This window comes from Rhea pennata, chromosome 1, assembly GCF_028389875.1.
Source record: "Rhea pennata isolate bPtePen1 chromosome 1, bPtePen1.pri, whole genome shotgun sequence".
In the NCBI taxonomy this organism is placed as follows: domain Eukaryota; kingdom Metazoa; phylum Chordata; class Aves; order Rheiformes; family Rheidae; genus Rhea; species Rhea pennata.
This window is the reverse complement of record NC_084663.1, coordinates 104,268,388-104,289,382: the sequence shown is the minus strand read 5'-3', so window position 1 is coordinate 104,289,382 and position 20,995 is coordinate 104,268,388. Positions and strand designations below refer to the sequence as shown.

General features: G+C 35.9%; 1 protein-coding gene across 2 annotated transcripts in view; it reads left to right on the top strand.

Moving 5' to 3' along the window:
• Positions 1-20,995, top strand: part of CADM2 (cell adhesion molecule 2) — a 664,728-nt gene that overhangs the window by 616,274 nt on the left and 27,459 nt on the right. The window contains exon 8 of one of the 2 annotated variants that reach the window (XM_062572932.1): positions 4,630-4,749. The exons of the other annotated variant lie outside the window; for it this stretch is intronic. Coding sequence (XP_062428916.1) covers positions 4,630-4,749 — 120 coding nt within the window. The remainder of the gene's footprint in view (positions 1-4,629; positions 4,750-20,995) is intronic. 2 annotated transcript variants of the gene reach the window in all.

Genomic DNA, 20,995 nt, shown 5'->3' with positions numbered 1-20,995 from the left:
TAGCACTACATATCACAGACTCTGATTAAATTTTGCAGAGAGCGGTGAGATTGTTTCCCAGGTAGGTCATCACTCGGTTCAGTTTACCACTTAAAACTTCTTTCATTCTCAATCAAAATACAGCAAGGGCCATCCATCATTATCACTTCGTCCTTTAATTTTTCTGTCAGCCTTTGTCAAGCTTGAAACAAAGCCTTTACATTTTTATCAACTGCAGCCATTGTTGCCTGAATTGTCCTCAGTCATTTCAGAGACTCTGTTGTGTTTTTACTAAACAAGTCAAATATTTTCAGTAGGTCAGATCTATCTTTCACATAAACCTGCTAAACCAAACAGAACCACTTCTCATTTCTTTGGAACTTGAGCATACAAATGCTAAGGGCCAAATCTGCAGTGAGAGTAATTTGGCCGGGCTCTCTATACCTAAATGGATGAATGACTTTTGCCTTTGCAGGAAGAATGTGGTATCAATTCAGGAGAGAAGGAGAGGCAAGCAGAAAATCATGACTGGACAGGGCCTGGCAGCGTTGTGGCTGATCTTGCACAACTCTGTTCTGCCATGAATATACAGACTGCGGCTGTGCCTCTCCTAAAGAGCAGCCTCTAGAACAAAGCCAAGCATTGCGTGCTCCTTCTCTTACTGCTATACGCTCCCTATCAACCAGCAGATTACTTGCTTTCTGCCTTCAAATTACCAGTGCTAATGTAGTTTAATGGCATGCTAGCATACCATAGTGGCACATGGAGAACACTTCACTAAAACCTTTACCAAGTTTTCCTCTTCATCCACTGATGTGTGACATTACTGCAGGTCCTAACTTAAAAGGGGTTTCTTTGCTGACTATATGCAGGTTGTCTCAAAGCCCTCTGTGCCACTAGAGAGAGGGTAGAAGCCCACCTCATCCATTGAAAATCCAGCTCATGTCTTACATGTGTGATCTGTAGGAACACCCATTAACCAAAGCAACAGGGGCTAGAGTCAGTAACTACCCTGCATATGAAGCCTAATCCTTTTTCTATGTCCAAGAACTTTTATGGAAACAATTTGTGAGCTGTAAATTGTTTGTATTTCAGAGGTAGCCAGAGTGAGAAATGAATACTAAGGATGGATATGGTATGGTACTTGACTTAAAAAAAAAAAAGTGCCACTCATCAAGGTCTCTTGGTCATAGTGATCCTTGGTATTATAAACAAGGGTTTGTTTTTATCTGAAGAAAAGCACGTTCTGTACAACTTGATTCAGAAATTCCAAGGCCAGAAAATGGAATTAAGTTTCACTGAAACAGATTTGATGGACAGAAAGCTGCAAATCTATTCTATTAAGATACTTGTTGATGGAGATCTAAAGAAGGGGACAGGCACAGTCTCTGGCAGTGTGAATTTGTGCAGCCATTAACAGGAAGCTTTGGATGACCTAATGTGTGTCTCCACAGTAATGTAATAGAGGTGTACCCCAAAGTAAAAACAACAACGAGGTTCTACTAGACTAGAAACAATCAAACAATAAATCTCTTTTCTGGCATGTAAATGAAACAGCACTTCTTCAAAAAAATACTGAAAGTGATTCCTATGACTTAAATAGAAGCCTGTATTGTTGATAACAGTATATACTTGCAACCTGTCTGATTTTCAGAACTAGCAAGTCCATATTTTATATTCTCTTATTCAAAAGCATTTTCAAGGGAAGATGAGTAAAGTGTTTGAAAGAATCCATAAATCTTGGAAGAACTGATGAGGAGCTTTGTGTCGTAAACACTCACTAAGTAGGACTGAGGGTCCCATTACATAAGCCCTTTGGATGTAGGACTTGGTGGTTTTCAGAAGATTAGTCTACATCTAGATTTGTGCTGTACAAAATGGGATTTAAGGATGCAATATGGTCCAAGAGTTCTAAAATGTGTTGTCTGTAGGTAGGTCAGGTAGAGTTTTTGTTACTTAATACATACATCGCCTTTACATACTCTCATGTTGTCATTAAAGAAGAGATTCTACTGTGCAAAGCCTTGATCTTAAGTGGGTATTTCATTGGTTGGGCAAAGAAATTCTCTTCAGGCTGGTTCCTGATTGCTAATCTGTCCTTTAGTTATTGAGAGCAAATAATTACAATGCTATCAGCAAAGCAGACCAACAGCAGTCACTTGCATGTTGGATCTCTGTTAAGAAGAAAAACAAGTCAAGACTATTGCTTGTATTTATGTTTGTTTTGTGAACATGTTTTACTTTGAGGCTTCTGGCAAGCTGCTGTTTTGGTGTTTGGCATTAGAGTCTGTGATTTTGATCAGGACACTAAGTTCTACCAAGATTTTTATTTTTCCTGATGTGATCAGAAAAGATGGATCTATCCCATCTGTATTAAAACACTGCTGCCTCCTAGTTTTTGTTAACCAGTCTGCTTACTAAGTAGTTCTCATTTGAACTGAGAAATCTTAATGGAAGTATTTCAGCCAGAAGAGAAACCAGAAAGCAATGAACTCTTAAATTCACTGGTGACTCATTTAAGCTAGTGTGTGGCAAACTGGGTAGACAGTGTGTTCATAGAGTGAAAAACACTGTCATAAAACCATAAATGTGTTTGCCAGTTGCAGTTAACTTGCCATTGCATAGTCTTAAGTAAATGACATATTTAGGATAGATAATTAAGGGAACCGTAAGTCACATTAATCAGGTTTTATGTACAAGACCGATTCTTACAGCTTTTCTAATAAAAAAGGGTTTGTCATTCCTACAAAGTAGTCATTTTTCTTCCGTTTGCTTTGTTTTTTTCAGATACTTACCTAAGAAGGAGTTTCCCTTTATGAGAACCAATTGCATAAATCAGTACATATGACATATCTTTTTAACATGTTCATTTATTTCTAATGCTTGTTAAACTCAGTTCTGTTTAATTATCGTGCTAGTCACACTCAGGTACACACTCCAGGTAATGTTACAGTTATTCCTGATGATTTATGTGGCTACACTGATTTTTTTCAAAAGCCTGTTTTAATTTTCCTGTCTTGGGAATATATAGTACTGAGGAACAGATGTAAATACCAATGTACAACAGATGAACGAGGGATCTCATGCCGTTTTCTGATGGCTTCCAAAGTGGAAAATCCCATAAGTAGAGATTGTAAAGTAGAGATTCTAGAGAAAATAATGGTGGTGTTTATCAAAAGCAGAAGAATACAGAAAATTGTGAGTGACTCATAGATGTTAGCTGAGGGAATGACAGGGAAAGTTTTTAAATGGCAAAATAATCCGTCATCCAGCATGAAAAGAAGGCAAGCATGTTTAGTTGAAGTCTTAAGAGAGTAATTATGCAGTGCTGAACGGAAGGACCCTGTATGTCTTGTATTGGGCCTGATACTGTAAAGTGCTGAGCTGCTTTTGTTTGCACTGATTTTAGTCAGTAGTCAGAGACCAGTTGCATTTTTTTCTGCAGTAAGGGAAGATACATCATGGGTCAGATTTTTACTCTTTTTATTGCATTCAATAACACCCTTCAGAAGTATTTTCACTGAAGTCAGTATGGAATGGTTTACTCACAATCGGTGGATCAAAAATAAGTTCTTTCCTTTTAAACCTGCGATATAAATGATCTGAAAAATGTCAGATGCTTTTCATTTCTTCACTAAAGTGTTTTTCTCCAGTACTCTTCAGTTTTTTCATTTGTGTGTTTGTTCTTTAAAACCCACAATCACCTTATAAGCAAAATGATACTGCCCTTTATTGCTTCTGGCAGGGCAATCAGAGGATTTGCCATCTGCACATCTGCTTATGTTCTGCTCTGTACAGGAACATTTTGCAGCAGAGTTTTGGGTCCTCTACAATGAAACAGCACTGGCCTAAGCTTAGCATACCTGTACTTGATCAGGGGTTGAAGGATTTTGTAGGATGTTGTCATCAGGGCTTTGCATCTTTTCTGACTTGTATATTCAGATTTTGTAATATTAATGTAAATAACCCTTCTGGAGGCGATTGAAATACTGTTCTATGTATGAATGATAAATTTTGAGTATTAAAGATGGTTGAAAGATGACTTTGCCTGCTAATTAGGGTAAAGATTTTGAAATATACTCTGCTCTGGATCTTAGCAGACAACTGTATCTTAAACAAATGTGTGGGAAGAAGAAAAGCAGTCCGGAAAAAAAGCAGCTCATATAGTTAGTAGCATTTTTCCCCCTTTTTCCTTCCATTGAGTCTGTCTGAAAGTGGGTGTTTTTAACATACAGTCATTTCTCGTTAACATATGTGTGTTTATTTTAGCATGATGGTGTTGTTTTTTTCATCTCCCACTCTGACACAGCATGTTTCATCTGCATATGGTTTCTAGTATATGAGACATTTAAAATGGCTCAGTGAAGAAATGGATTCTTGTCACTTAAACATTCACTCTCCAACTCTGTGGAAACTTGGTCATTTTAACAGTGTTTTAAATTCTGAATGCTAGAAGATTGACTATAAAAATTGAGAGTGATATAATGTCAAGAATTTAAAGGTACACTGTTGTACCTGTAATAATTTATGTTAATCATGTTTTAATTTAGTCATTTTCGACATACTTGTATTTACAAATTAAACCACTATTATGGTTCTCCTTTGTTTGCATGATATGATTTTATTTTATATTTTTTTTCCACTCACCAGATGTTTTCAACACTTTGCTTCCCACTACTGTCATCCCCTCCCTTACCACTGCAACAGTCACAACCACTGTAGCCTTAACAACCAGCAAAACCACATCGGCAACAGCCATCAACACCAGAGGTACAGTATGCTTCTTTGTTATGGCCTGAAAAACACATTATAAATAGGAAATTATAGGTTTGCTTTTAAAAAGGATAGAACTTGCTGAAGTGAGAGTTCAAACATTTTAGTTCAATGTGTGTATTTAATAGAATAATGGTACCACATGATGGTACTTAATGATGGTTAAAAAAGATTTCATGTGACCTTAAATGTTTTTGTTGCTCTAGTGGTATGCATGTGAACTTTGACAGGTTGCTTAAATTATTTGTATACATTTGCATTTAATTTTTTTAAGTTAGTAAATTAATTTTAATGCAAAATGCAAGCAAGCTATTTTTAAATAAATAAGACCTTTTAAGACTGGTTATTTTGGTACTGATGTTTAAAGCAAGATAAGTGTCTTGGATATGGAATTACTGTTGATGTCATCCTGCTCGAGAATAAAGAGAGGTCACTCGGTCACCTTTGTTAGTTTGTTAAAATGTAAGCTATTCCTAACTTAAAGGTATCTTCATCTTACCTGAACTACAATAAATGAGGTGAAATATCCCCCCCCCCCGCAATCCGTAGCCTTTTTTTCTTTTTGTTTTCTTTTTGATGGTTGTAGTAGTGCTTTGTTTTGTTATGAGCAAAATATAGAGCTTAGTTTTATTGCCGTATTCAGTGGTTGATCAGAAATTGTTCAGTAGTGAGGACATGCGGCAGGTTTCATGGATTGTTATCTTCTGGTTAAGGAGTAGTTAATAATCTCCACGGTGAGTGAAATGGGAGATAGTTCCATAGTAGTCTGTTGGAGGCACAGATGGTGCAAGGAGAGAGGACGTAATATTCAATTATTACAGTGCAATATTCGTATGATGAGATATAATTATCCCAGGAAAGTTAAGACTGAGTTAAGAAATCCTTTTTCTCTGGAAGCATTGTTATGAGACAGTTGTGGTGACCTGCCTAATTTGCAAGAATTAGAAAGATTTTCCTGAGCTAAAAGCATTGTGTGAAGATCGTGATGGTAACATATCACCGAGCTTCTTCCTTCATGGTGCATTGATGGCTTCTGTGTAATAATGAACTGATATCCAACCTGAAAATAAATGGTTAAGCCTTAATATTACGTAGTGTGTGAAAAATGTTGGCTTAGGCCAAAAGGAAAAATATGTTGTAAGAGTCCTTGCCCTGCAGAAAAAATATGGAGAGGACGTAGAAAACAGCCCAGTGCTCAGAGGGCAGACTAGCAGCAAGTGAAACAGGACAATGAGAATCACTTTTAAACAGTGTTTTGAGTCAAGCAGCAGAAGCATCCCAGCTTCCTGCGGGCTTGGGAACTGGAAAGATGAAATGGATGGTTTTCCATGTTGGCATCTGCTGTCATAAATTAGTTGTTTTCTTCTTGTCATTATATTGTCGTAAATGAACGTTACATCCCTGTTGTGGTTACGTGGTACACAAATGGTATTGAGGCATTCTGTTACCTCTAAATGTAGTGTAGGGCATCATTTTCTGTTGCTCTGAAGTGTGTTCATTCTCATCATTTGTGTGCCTGGCATTAAGGGAAAGAGTCAGGAGAAGAGGATCCTCATATAAACTTCAGCTCTAATACACTAACACACATTAGAATGCATGCAGTTTAATACTACAATAACAACGAGATAATATTTTAGGAAAAAGTAAAAAAAAAAAAAAAAAAGTAATCTGGGTGAAGGTGATCAATCACTAAAGGATCAGCACTCACTTTTCCAAGAGAATGAGTGAGATGAGACTACTTTAGACTAAAGAAGCTAGTAGATAGGGTCTCTTAGGCAGGTAATCTAAGGGATAAAGTAGTGTATAGGAAAGCTGTTTGTGAAAAAAGATTGTATTGAAAGCAAAATAAAATGACAGTCTATCCCAAAGCAGAGGAAGAATAGGAAGCACAGAATAGACTAATGAGCTTGTCTATCTTAAAATCTAAGAAATCGAAAAGGAATCACAAGTGCAGACTGCTATAGGCATAAACTATAGTGTATATCAATATGAACAAATATCAAAGGAAGCCACAAATAAATCAGAAATGTTAAGATGCAAAATTAATTGCAACTAGAAAAGCATAGGAATGTAACTACAAAAGGGTGCATAAATACGTTAGATGAAAGAGGAAAACAAAGAAATGAGGTGTTCCTATATATGAATGATTAGGAGAAGGTTGAAGTAGCTCCTGTTTTTGCCAGCGATGGATAGCCGTATTTGGAGTGCTATTTCTAATAGTGGTTCTAATAATTTTTCAGTCACACTGAAAGATGTCCACAAATACAGAGAGGCTAAAGAACAACAACTGCAGGAAATCTGAAAACATAATCTGTGAGGAAGCTGAAGGCAGCTTATGCAGAAAATACATAAGAACCACTTTAGAGAGGATCAGATTTTCAGTAGTATATTTTTCTAGCCAAGCAAAAAAATACAGTATATCTTCCTTTGGTACTTCTGCTTCTTATTTCAGCAAGAATTCTATTAAGGAAGAGGTACCTACAGAGATAAAGTGGAGAAGTTATTGAAATATTTTCAGCCTTCAAAGATGAGGGTGGAGGGGGTACTTGGCTTCCAGGTAGGTTGGAAGCAGTATTTCTCTTTATCTTATTTTATCTGATCTTATTAGATCATCCTTTAAAGAAACAGAAGTTTGCTCTAGATCACAGAGTAGTAGCTACTAATTAATGATATCTTTGAAGTAACAGCTGAGATATCTTTGGACTGGATTTCCAATAACTGACATAATATTTTTGCTGTGTGGATTTTTCTAATTCTGTTCTAAAATTATGACTAGATATTTCTGAACCACCAGTTTGTGCTCAGTTAAATTTTACAAGGCATTCTACTCTAGGAGACTTTTACATGGTCCATCTTGAAGGTATGTTACTCCACCTCTAGTTACAGGAAATTAAAGGAATATAGTACAGGATTTAAAGAGCTCAGTGAGTCTGCGAATTTAAGACATCTTATATTACAATGATTGTACTTCATCATTACCAAAAGCCTGAATTCGTAGAAAAAAAATAATCTGAACATCATCAGTTAATTCTGGAACTGTGACCACAGTCTGTCTTCTTTTGCCTGGAGTTTAAGTAAACAGTACAAAAAAACCCTACAGATCTGTTTGGATGATAGCATGATATTTCATAAACATCCTCCTTAGTCAAACTTTCACATCTCAGACAAACATGTGCTTGCTTTTGTGCTCAGTCCTGCAGGAATTACTGATTATTTTGCTGGTACATTACCTGCTAACTCAAAAAAACTAAACAGAATTTCATGTCAGAGAAGAGTATAGTCCTTTATATATTTGTCAAGGATGTCCTAAAGCCTAATAACCATGTTGAGGAATGTACAACAAAATGAGACTAAAATGTATGAGAAGAAACAAGTCTGGATGACTAAGGAAAGAATAATTGTTCACTGTATGAATAGTTTTCTTTCTAGCAGATTTATTTTATATGTTATTTGTGAAATACTCTCCATACTAATGTTCTCTTTTGTGACTAGGAAGAGGCACAAGAGGAATGTGAATTTACCCCCAGCAGTAAAATGAGGGATTCCTTTCTTGGGGAAATTCTTTGTTAGCAAAAAGCTAGTCTAGCTGGTTCTGTGCCAGTCTTTCATAGTCCTGTAGGCAAAGAGGGAGGGTGATTAGCAGTCTAGGAAGCACCACCTCCAATGAGAACAACTCTTCATGATTTTGGACTTACAAAGGAGAAAACCTTATGCTTTCTATTTTTAAACACACATGTGTATGCAGAACCTGCCCACCAGCTGAGCTTATGTCAGTGCTTTTTTTTTTTCTCCTCTGCAATTTTTTAAATGTGAATCACTTTCCTAGCAAGAAAAAAGTCCAAGAGATTATAAAACTTGGTAACATTGACTTACTGTTGAAGATTGAAATCTCACACAAAACCAAAAATAGGTACAAAAGTAACATTGCAAGAGCTTCCTAAATTCAAAAGATAGGAATCCATTATTTATTGGATTTCAGTTCTGTTGCACGTATCTGGCTGACTCAGTCTCAGCTGACTCACTTGTATAATGACTGTGCCAGAATGTTCGAAGCTTTATATAGCAATGCCTAAAAACATCTCCAAAAGTCATTGCACATAACAGAGATATGAGGCTGCTCCCAGGCAGCTGCGCTATGAGGTTCAAGGGTTTATTTAGTAGTTAGGGTGTCCAAAAAGTCAATGAATATACACATCTGTATAAATAAAAAATATTAGAGTGAAATTCTTGTTATATTGCACTCTGCTTTTATTTATTTATTTATTTATTGATTGATTCTCATGTAAAAGAAAGATTTCTTAAATGAGACTTGGGAAAGTAAATTTAGAAGAAGAGTTTACAGTAGATTAAGGAAGGGTCTGAGGGTGTGATCATTTTGATAAACTATTACACATTTGAGTTAAATTCAAATGAATATTCCTATTTAATATCATGAATTTCAACAATCTTAGCTAGAACATTACATTACTTTCTTCTTCTCACCCTTTTTATCTTGTGGTCTATATGAGAAAAAAAAAAAAAAAAGACCAGAATACCTGTTTCTTTATAGCCAATTAAACTGTAAGAATTACTTCGGCAGTACTTCCCTTCTTCAATTCTTTTCATATCAAAAGAAGATTAATCATTACCAGTTCTTTGCTTGTGATTTCATTTTTCTTTCATATAACCTGATTAATGTAGTTTGGTACTTTGCGATATTGACAGAGAAGTAAACAACAAAGAAGGTTGAGAATATGTAAGGGACAAGGGAGATAAGGACAGAGTTATATCTTAAGTGTAGTTGTGTATGCTTACTTGCATTCACCTCTGATAATAAACAAAATTACTGTTGTGTAATGTTAAAAGCAGTTTTTTATGACAGCTTACTAAACAGTTATTTTTTATATACTACTTTACTGTAGCAGTAACATAAAAATTAATTTGTGTCTGTTTTAACTCAAACCAGATAAGGAAATTGCAACTTTCCAGTTTTTATTTCTTCCTTCTTATCTTCCTTCACTTATAATAATCTCCTACTGGTGTGCCAACCACTAGATTTCCCAGTAAACAATTGGAGCTTCAAAACAAGAATCTGGATAATCCTTCAGGCTATTTTTTCCTAACAGATAATCAAACAAGACTTTAGCATCCATCCTGCAAGAACTGATATCTCTTGATTTTTTAATTACTTCTTTCATTACCTTCATTTTTCATGCTGCTTGGTGGCCAACTGTTTAGAAGATGCGCTAATAAAGCATGGCAAATCTAAGACTATTATTAAAGACCAAATATATTTTACAGGACTCTTTATCTGAATCATGAAACCTTAGGGATGTCTCTAGTCAGAGGTAAATCTGTTACTCTGGTGAAACATCAGCAAGCTGCAGCTGACTAGTAGCCAGTAAGCCTTCCCTAACCATCACACCAGCCAAGTGTTGCAGACACCAGGAACAGAGAGCGAGCGCCCTTCCACACCTTGGCGCTTGTATAGGCTAAACAGAGGTGATTGGGAATGCAGTGGGGCATGACTGCTGCCTCTGCCTGGTTCCTCAAAGTCCACTACCAGCTAATCCGCGTTCAGATACAAGAGTGTAACACTGTCTGCCCCCTTTTCCCTGTGTTCTCTGCCACCTAGGGCTCCAATACTGGAAGGAAAACTCCGCAGCTATGTTTGTGCATGATCTCATCTCATCAGCTCCTTGCCCAAATCCTAGGCTCCTGGGTAACAGGGAGAGCAAACTCAGTAGAAACCCAAAGCAGAGATCCCAATATATTTGGAGAGCAGAGAGCAAGATGAAAAGACTTGAAAGAAGCTGTTTCGGGATCAAACAGCTGGACTTAAAGTATTAAAACATACCTGCTGCAATGGGGTTCAAACCCAAAGTTTGTGGTAACCTGAGCAAATCAGAACCAAGAATTAAAAAGAGAAAAAGATCAGGCAGTTTTGTGCTCCTCTTCTATGGTACTTGCAGGAAGCACCAGAAGTGTACCACATGCTGGGAAATGCAGGATACTTTTTTCCAATATGAGCAAAGAAGACAAATTGTTATTAGTTTTGCCTGTTTCTTTGCAAATCTCTGAATATTTCTCCTGACTCTTTCAATATATTATAGTTCATTTTTTTTCACTTGCTGTTAAAGTTGCACGACTGCTACTAATTTCTGGAGTTTTTAGAAAGAAAAAACCCAATAGGACTAAAATACATATAAAAAAGGCTCTATTATGTTTACTTTTACGTCTGTTCTGCCAGCTTTTTCTCAAGAAAATATTCTTCTAATGTATAACTGTGCAGTCCTCGTGTGCTGTGCCTTGTGTGGCTCCTCAGGTGCTGTATGGTTTCTTAAGTGCTTGCAGTTTCTTAAGTGCATAAAGTACCTTTTCAAGAGGCTAGTAGCCCATTTTAGAAGATGTAGACTATTTGTTCCCTTGCCTAAGCAATAATTATTGGGATTTCATCCCACTAGCCATTAAGTGGTACACTTAATGCTGTGAATTCTCAAAGCTCACAAAATTAAGATCAACAAAGGAAATCGGAGCATCTGTTCTAGCTCAAAGAGCTCTTTGTTTTTAAGGTCTCATAGATACAAAGCCAGAAAAAGCCTTCTTATAATATCTTGGAACTATCTTTTGCAAATGTTAGCTCAGTGGATCATACGTACAGATTTAATAGATAAGGTAAAATTAAAATAAGGATTCCTCAGGTGTTCCTGACATATTTCAGCCTCATGGTACTGCCGTATCTCCCCATAGCAAGCAAAACAAAAAAGTGAAATTTCCTACTTTGATAGCTAGATTCCTACAGATTTCTAAAAAGATTGACTTCAGTAAGTCCATTGACAAACAGAATCATGGCAAACAGTAAATACTCATGTACTTAGTGATGTTAAACTGAAAATGTGCTAGCTTCTGGCAAGAGACCGTACAAAAATAATTGATGCATTTTTTGGAATTAAGGCTAGCACTCCTGAGTATGGCTGCAGCCACAAAAGATATATTCCTGTGACTCACATGAATTAGGGCAATGGGGCAGTAAGTAGCATCAGATTGCAGTTACGAAAGGAGGTACTTTTTCGTGCAGTATGAAACTAAATGTGAAACTCCTTTATTACTACATTCTGCAAAATGCAAATATCCTTATGTTTATGTTGTGAGCAGACTAAAACCAAAATCAAATGTTTCTGTGTAAAATTCTCAGTTCTCAAATAATGTTGAAAGTACCTTTGTAGTTATAATATCAGTCAAAGAGTAAATCTTCAGAAACATGCACAGCACTGAAATTGTCCAGCCACAGATGAAAATTCTGGGAACACAGCCGTAAAATATACTTGAATGTTTCAATTTTCATCTTACACAAGCTAAAGCAAAACAATCTGCAATTTAGGAAATTGTAGCTTCCTCTACTTAACAATTTTCATGATACAAAATGGAGATTGTAGTTGTTGTACTTGGTCGTATAATTCATGGAGTAAACATGTTGCATATGAGCACAAATGAAGATAGATTCCACACCCCAACAAGGCTACCATGTAAATGAATATTATGAACATGAGTACAACACTGGCAGATTGAAGACATGAAGGAAAAGAAATATTATAATATTATATAATAGGAACCTTCTCTGTGTATCAGGAACAAATATTTCTAATTCTGACAAATCCTTCCAATCTGCCTGCAGTAATGAAGTATGCAACTTAAAAAGTACACAGTGATTTCCAGCCTTGATGGATTATCACTTAACCCAAAATGCAACAGTATACAGGTAAGTATCATGATTGATTGATGGTCTGATAAAGATTCCATTATGTAGCTCAGCTCTGAAGAGGCATCAGCACTGTGTCAGGAATTCAAACATTCCTAATCTGAGCACTGATCATGACGATTTTTTTCTACTGCATATGAATTATGCAGTCTAACGCTCCCTATTGTAATCTAACAGTACTAGAGAGTTTCCAGATTACGAGTCCCTTCCGTGTAAAACACACTTGCTTTATGCAAAGAAAAACTGTTTTCTGAATATCCGTCACTCAGAATTCAGCCTGAGAATTTACCGCAGGTGCCACAGATAGCAGGATATTACCTTCTTTCTGCCCAGCTTCCTCATTAACAGTAAAGAAACCTGGATTACACAGGGCTTTCAAAAATGTATATGGAAAGGGCTAAATCCGTCAGTGTTAAGCCTCTGCATAAAGCATTCATTTACTTCCAGGAATGCTTAATAACCTTATGACGTTCAAAAATAACAACAAAAAAAAGTTTAGATATTTCTACCTCATAAATGCCACTTTATGAGTCAAAATTAAATTGATTTTAAGAGACTTCTGGGATCAAGTGTTTATAGCTCTGCAACAGTTTGGCTTGCAAATTGGTTAAATGAGTTTTTCCTGTCTAGCTGACAGGTAGTTCTGAGGTTTGTATGAATTCAGATTTGCCAATCCGAAGAGATACAGACTAAATTTTATAGATTGTCAGTGTTGCCTGTAGGGACTTTCCCCCCCCTGAACTTGACAGTCACCTGCAGATTTGTGAAGAATTTCTTCTACAGGAGAACAGGCTATAATACCCTTTCTTGTGTGTAATACTCTCTACATCAATAAGCTCATTAAGTTGCAGTGAGACTATATGCAGTTTAATGTGCTATTCAGAGGGAACTACTAGATCAGTTCATCTAAATTCTTATAAAGACTTCACTTACATAGATTGGTAATGAGGAGAAACTTCTATTTTTTTAAAGAACATTCACCAGAACATATCTAGTCTTAATTTGAGGACTCATAGAAATGGAGAATCCACCATTTCCCTTGGTGTTTCTCTTCAAGGGTTATCTATCCTCATTTTTGCAAATTGAAGCCTTGCTTCTCAATTAAATTTCTCTAATTTTAACAACCGTGCCTTGGTTCTTGTTAAATCTTTCTGCAGTAAAGAAACTTTTCATTCTATATGTTATCTCTTCTCAAAGATGCATTTTCATAGTAAAGAAGACCCACATTAGTATGTGTCAGAGTTTATTGTTGGACTTCTTTTGGCAGAACTGAATCCACGATCATTAGGAGCTTATTAAGACTTACATTTTATTTGGTTTGTTTTAAAAATATGTGCATTGCCAAGCACATCGTCAACGCTGAATTTTAAGGGAAGTATAGTAGGTTTCTTTACTAGGAAGAAAGATTAGGCAAGAAGTTTCTGTAAAGTATGTTTCCTTATTGGTATATTTAATTTGTATCAAAGCACAAGGCTGATATGTTCTTAAATCTTTTTTTGTTATTATTTTGGAGAGATGTTTGTGGCATTTAAAGATAATACCAGCAAAAACTAAGATGTTTTTTCTAAAGCTACTGTTTAAGGCAGATTTTGATATGTCCTGTGCTCTCATAAAACTGAAGCAGTGCCTCATTATTAAAAGCAAAAATATACAGCTAAGTATCATTACAGTTAAGGCAATGATAGTAAAGTAACTATGCCAATGTCATGCACATTCTAAGAAAAAAAAGACTGAAATGATGCAGACAAGGTCTAAAAATGAGAAAGGGAATGAAAAGGAGAGAAAGATGCTCATAGTTTCAAATTTATTGATAACACCTTTAATAAAAAATGCACACGTCTTCCTCACTAACCAGTGAACTAAAGTCATCAACTGTGCCTTTGAAGCTGAAAAGATTACTCTGCCTACCCTTGCTTTCTCTGACACTTCACTTGAAACACAGTTAATAACTTCCAGTGTGAGCTTCACAAAATACAGAATTGGTACTAATTATATTAAGTTTTTTGGATGAAAGATGACCTTGGTAGAACTTCAAGCTACAGAACAGTATCACTAGAACAGGAAAATAAAGCAAAATCTACAACGGGTGACTTTAGAGATGATTTAATCTGGCCTACTTATTTTTGCTTATAAAGTAACGTCAGATTATCTGTCTGCTTCATTTTTTTTTAATCTAAAGCAGATTTATGTATCCATAATGCATTTGGTGTTTTATCTGATTTTTAAACTATCACCAGATACATTTCTGTGCAGATTACAACTTGGTTTTCTCCAAGTTTAGAAACCTAACAAAATGAGGATTGTGACTATAGTGAATACAGAAGAGGAAGATCTTAAGGTATTATTTTAGCATTTTTCAGAGCATCAAAATCAAATGCCTAATCATTCCTTCACCTTGCTTCATTAGCTATTTTGGATGCCTATGTCTGTGCTGTCTTTGGAGACTGCACCATGGAGAAAAGATGGTACTGTGGGAGTTGGTGAGACTGGCTTGTATCCATGTGGCTCCAGGGTGGCTTCTGCTGAATGGGCAGGAGCAGCAGTACTCACTTGGATGTGGCCAGAGTCTTCTGTAAGCCCCACCTGGGACCCCAGCAAGAGGTTTACTATGCTTTACTGGGGGAGAGGTTCAGTGCAAAGTGTGTGTGATAATGAAAGGGCATGCCAAGGCTGTGTTTTAAAGCTGGTTTTAGAGTGAGTGTGTATTGCGTGTCTTGGCACACCATGTGAATATGCTGAATGTGCAAGGCCTGCTGTGACAAGTGTTGGTGCTGGAACTGGTGCATGTCTCTCATCTGTACTGTGCCTCTGACAGTAGGACTCAAATGTATTTCCTTGTTACAATTAATAGAGGCATTGGAAGTACAAAGAGGGTGTTGCTATAAGACACTGAACCAAAAATCTTTAAGGGCTAATGTTTTGCTGCAGTGTGTGTGTCACACTGGGCACAGAAAAGCAAAGTCAACAAGGTTAAAGTAGAAAAGAAAAGAGAAAAAAATGAATCCTAGTGTTTCGAAGGATTAGTTAGTATAGCTTAAAGCACACTTTGGAGGAAAGAAGCAGAAGAGAAGTCTGGTTTGAAGCGTACAGTATCGGAAATGGCTATACCTAATCACAACCCAGTTCTTTTTTTTTTTTCATTATAAAAAATTGAGAAAGAGAATTACAAACGCATCTACTCCGAGAAAGACAGGGTGGCAAACCTTATTCAATAACACTTGACTCACTGGTTGGCGGGGTATAAAAGACTGAACAGAAAAGCACGAATGGAAGTGACTGAAAAAATGAAATTCAGAACCAACACAAGGAAGCACTTTTCACTCAAAGAGAAATACAATTTTTCAATAGCCTACTGAGCCAAGTTTGGAATTGAAGGCACTGGGGTCATTAAAGAAGACGTGAGATACTATTCTGGAGGAACTGTGTTAACCAAGATGACTTGCAATGGACTGAATGGCCTTTTCCTTTTCCCCAAATTTATGTTCTTTTTGAAAAACTTTGATTACAAGTCATCCTGCTGTGATTTAGATAGCATGAATTCAAAAAGAATGAATCAAATCCTTTCAATCAAGATGCTTGAGTTTCGTTCTACCCTGAATTCTTGCAAGCCTGTAATAGAAAACCATCGGTCAAGGGGAAAAAAAAGTAGCAGGAGTGGCAATTTAGCTTAATATACAATTTCATTTTCCAGCATAAAGGGTGAGAGACAAGGATCCTGGGCAACAAAGGCCAGTATATAAATCTTTATGAGAATATGTTATGGACAGTGGAAAAAAAAGAAAAAAAAAAGAAACCCTCAAAGTGACAAATCCCCAAAACTGACAATTTAAAGAAGGCATTCTATATATTTAAATACTTCTTTTGTTGTAGCTAGCAAGTCTCCACAGTATGCACATCAGATCAGGAACTGTATTCAACACTCTTTGAGAAAAGACAACTTTCATTTTAATGTATTCAAAATATCTTGTCAGTCTTTATCACTGATTTTTTGCCATGTCCATGGACATACTGGACATAAACCTGCTTTTAGGACTGTAATAATTCATTTTAAAAGGAGACATCAGACAGGGTTAAAATGTAAAGCCTTTCTACTATTTCTTTTAAAGTGTAATTTTCAGTATGGACCAAGAGGAATATTTTTAATATTTAGGTTTCAATTTGGTGCAAATACTGCTGGAATTCACTGTTTCTGGGCTGAACTGCATTCTCGAGCATCTTTTACACTCTTTAACACAATTGCTACCATCAGTCCTGACCTTGTGTATCCATTTCAGTGCAACTTGGTTAGTGTGAGTCCTAGGATACTGTTGTATGTTGACATATATGCATAAGATTGTCATATGTTTTTTGGATCAGCTGCATATTTTACAGAACAATAGCAACCCTGGGTAATTTAAGCTTCTAAAGACTGCTTAATTCCAGTGCCCTATCCTTTTAGCTCATCTCTGAAGTGTCTTTTTCCAATATTTCTGGAGTTAGTAATGCTAAGAAGAAATGAGTCTTTTATTGCAATTAAATTGACTTTCCACCACATGACCCTGTGCCAAGTAATTTGTGAGTGATTTTAGAGCCTTGCAGTCCCTATGGGACTCTTTTTCTTTGTTATTTTAAGTCCCTATATTATAGCATGACTATGGGGAAGTTTACTAATTCTTTTTGTATGACTGAAATACCCACCTATTTTGTTTCCTGGTGCATTTGTCCACTAATCTGACCAAATCATTTCTATGGTTAGATTTGATGAATCTACTATGACACTAAGAGATTTTAATTTGGATTTTCAATGCAGACTGTACTTCTGTATATTTCTTATGAAATATGAGTGAACTGCATGATTTTTACGTAATTCTGAATCCTTCTCAACCAAATAATTCATACGCAAAGGAAATTCACAGTAGTGTATGGTTGCCTTCAGCACTATAATAAAATAGATTGGTTGTATGCAATGTGAAACATCTTGCTATTGGTATAATTTCCAGTTTCATGGACAAATAAAGAACATCTTGAAAGTTCAAGGGCAGGGAACTTTCTCTTTTTACTACATTGCTATAGACAATGCTCAGCACTTGTGCATATTAACAGAATAAATGAAGTTCAAACAGAGACACCATGCAGGTCAGTCAAAAAGACATTTTCTAATTTATTGATTTTATATAAAAAAAAGTCACAAACGGGTAAGCTGTCTGTTCTGAAGACAGAGCACAGTAAGCAGATTCTAAGGATTTAGATGTTAGTGCTGCTGACTTTCAGGAAATTTTTGTCCTATTGAAAATCTCTCTGATTTGACTTACTGTGGTCTACTAGCCCTGTTTATTTTTGTGCCCTGGTTTCTGGTGTCTCTGAAACGGCTTTCAAAATCCTAAGAGTATAAGCCATTTTGCTGGGGAAAAGTTTGTCGTGGATGCATGGCAGCATTTGAGTTTAGGCGTACATTCAAGCATATATTTGAATCACATTGTTCAACTCAGTGTAAATGAAAATGAAATATATACTCAACACTTAGCATGTGCTTTAAACAGAGATCAGAACTTATGTTTTATACAAAATAAAGTCTTAATTTCCTTGGGGATCATCTCATCAGGGTTTCATGGGACTGTATGTATCATAAACCTTTCTCTCTCTTTTGACTTGCTGTCTGCATATTGGTGCTGCTAATTCTCACTGCTTTCACAAACTTCAATTGTGAACTCAGAGTTGTAAGTGTATAAATTTCATGTCTAAAACTGAACAGGTCTGTCTTTGGCCAGACAGATGGTTGAGGAAGGCTATAGGAAAAACATAGCTGGAGAATTGAGAGGAGATGAGTGGCTTCATATCTGTGAAAATCTTCTGTGCACAGTAGCTTCTCCAAGTTCCCCACTGACTATTTACAGTTGTCTGGCTCAGCCTTAGATTTCTGTATACATTTTGTTTATATCACTTTTATCACAGATCACCCAATTTTAAAAAAGAATAAACTCAGGGAAATACTTCAGTTATACCCATGTCTAAATTGCCATTTCAGTTCAGAGTCTTAGAATTGACCTTAGCTCATCCTTATAATTGTATAGTGGTAGCCACAGCAGATGGGTAATGTTTAAATGCCTAATGTTGAACAAGTGCTCACAAACCTGTGGAGAGGGATTCCTGAAAAGATCAAAGTTTTACACTGTGATATCACAGATGAAAATACAGAACATCTTTGCTTTCAAATAAATTATACTCCAAGGTCATGAAACAATATAGCAGATGAAACCCCTCTCCCCCATTTAAAACTGTTAAAATCATAGGTTTCCTCATCAATTGTTGAATTTCTTAAATATATAGCTATCTAATGCTTCCAAGAAAGCTACTTTAACTGCGTTTTATTTTAACATTTTGGCATGTAGAGCATTCTCTTTGCAAGGGTTGGAATATGCTCATTTTTATTGTGTTCAGAAGGCTAATGTTGAATAAGTGCAATTATCTTAGTCATACTGCAGTATTACCTGTATGCTAAATGAAAGGCTTTTCTAAAGAGGGGAAAAATTAGTATGACAATCAAATGTTCTCAGAGTTAATGTTGGTCAGTTCAGAGAGTTCCAAAAGGCAGCTTTATTCTTTCTGAAGGTTAGCCAAATGCTAACTTCTAAGTTTGAATCTTCATCAAAAATAACTGTGGATGATTTCTTCTGTTAGGGAATCTGGTAAATCTATTGGATTTTTTTTCGGGAATGATTATCATAAGAATGAGTGCTTTTCTGTCAAACAAATCTATTCTTTGTTATTTCATTTTTACTTCACTGATGTTTATCAATAGAATGATTCTGTTCATCAACATCTAGTATTTTAAGGCCAGAGTTTTAGCCTCTGCTATTTCATTAGCACTAACTGCTATCTTTGCATTGCCTGTATCTTACTGAAATATGTATATTTAACTGTGGGTGTGTGTAAAAATATGTAAAAAAATACAGAAATATAGAAATAAAAGTTGATAGCACAGAAGAAGCTTTTTATTTATGTATTTATTTTAGATTGTAGCAGTAATTGCTATATGGTACAGGATGACCACAAACGGTTTTGAGAAAGTGAACTAATCCTGACTGTATTCCACAGCTATTCTTTCAGCAATCGAAACAAAAATGATGTATCAGCAGTAGAGCTGTGCTGCATTGGAAGCATTACTTACATACATAGTAGGGTAAAAGCATTAGAAAGAATGGGCTGTGCAAAAGTAGCAGGGTGTTATTCAGTGTAAAATTCATAGGAATCTTTTTGTCAGACCTGTACTCCTGAGGAAACTGAAATCTTAAGAAATTTTCATCAATTTTACATGACATTACCGTACATTACAGTTTCATGTTAAATGAGTTAGTTTGTGACTACAGCATCACACGATAGGTCATTAGCACTAATACTTGGGCGGGTGTCTTCCTATGAACTGTGATTTCTTAATGTACACTTTGTGCCTTAGGAACAATCCCATGGAAATTAGTGCAGCTACATCTGTGTCTGTTAAGTTAAATATATTTGTAAGCCTTGTGGGGGGCAGAACCATGTTTAACATTAGGGCTAAGCCCTATTCTCTAGGCTTCGTATAAGAAAATTGATTTGGACTGTTGTGTAACAGGCAACATGATTATGCCCAAGTTATCCATCACGTGATTTTTTTAAATTTCTGTCTACGTACTCAGACACATAGAACAAAAATCAGTATTTTTGTTCTTGACACTCAGTTTGTTTTACCATAGATAGGTAATGTCTCATGGTATTGTTAAAGCATTTACTTTGCTATGCATTTATCAAGCATTTAATCTCTGTAGTTGCTTATTTTATATAACACTTTACAACTTTGATAAAATCTGAATTTTAAGATAAGACTGAGTTTATGCATGAAATGTCCTCAAAATCCACTTGAAAGTAGGCAAAATTAAGGGGACTTCACAATTTTACTTGTTTGTGTGTATATATGTACATATATATGTGTGTGTATATATATACATATATATATGTATGTATATGAATGTCTGCTATACCACAGTAGATGATGCTGGAACGTTGCTGGTTCTAGACAGCAGTTGTGTAACTTTGCTTTTATGCCAGTTTAATTTAATTTTAAAGAAATTAAATTAAAAATACATACTCGTATGCTTAATAGTCCTATTGCTGCTATGTATTGAGAGTATCCACTAGAAATATATGATTACCTGGCAATTCACGTAACCTTTGAAATCACATTTAGAAACTGACAGTTTCATCCTTTTCAATGAAGGACTCTTTATTTATAGAGCTTTACCAGGGATTATGCATTTTTTTCCTGTTCCACAAACTATGGGGATAATTCCAACTGCCACTGCACTTAGTGCCCTTTTTGCAAGCTACCTGTAAAATACTTGAGAATTTCATGACTATGAATTATAAAAGTCTTTCATTTGTTATCTGAGATGATACTAATTCTTTCAGTGCTAAAAAAAAAAAAAAATAGGGGGCCCTGTTGTGTCATGGACACAGTCCTTTGACCCTGGTGTACTCTTGCACTTTGCTGGG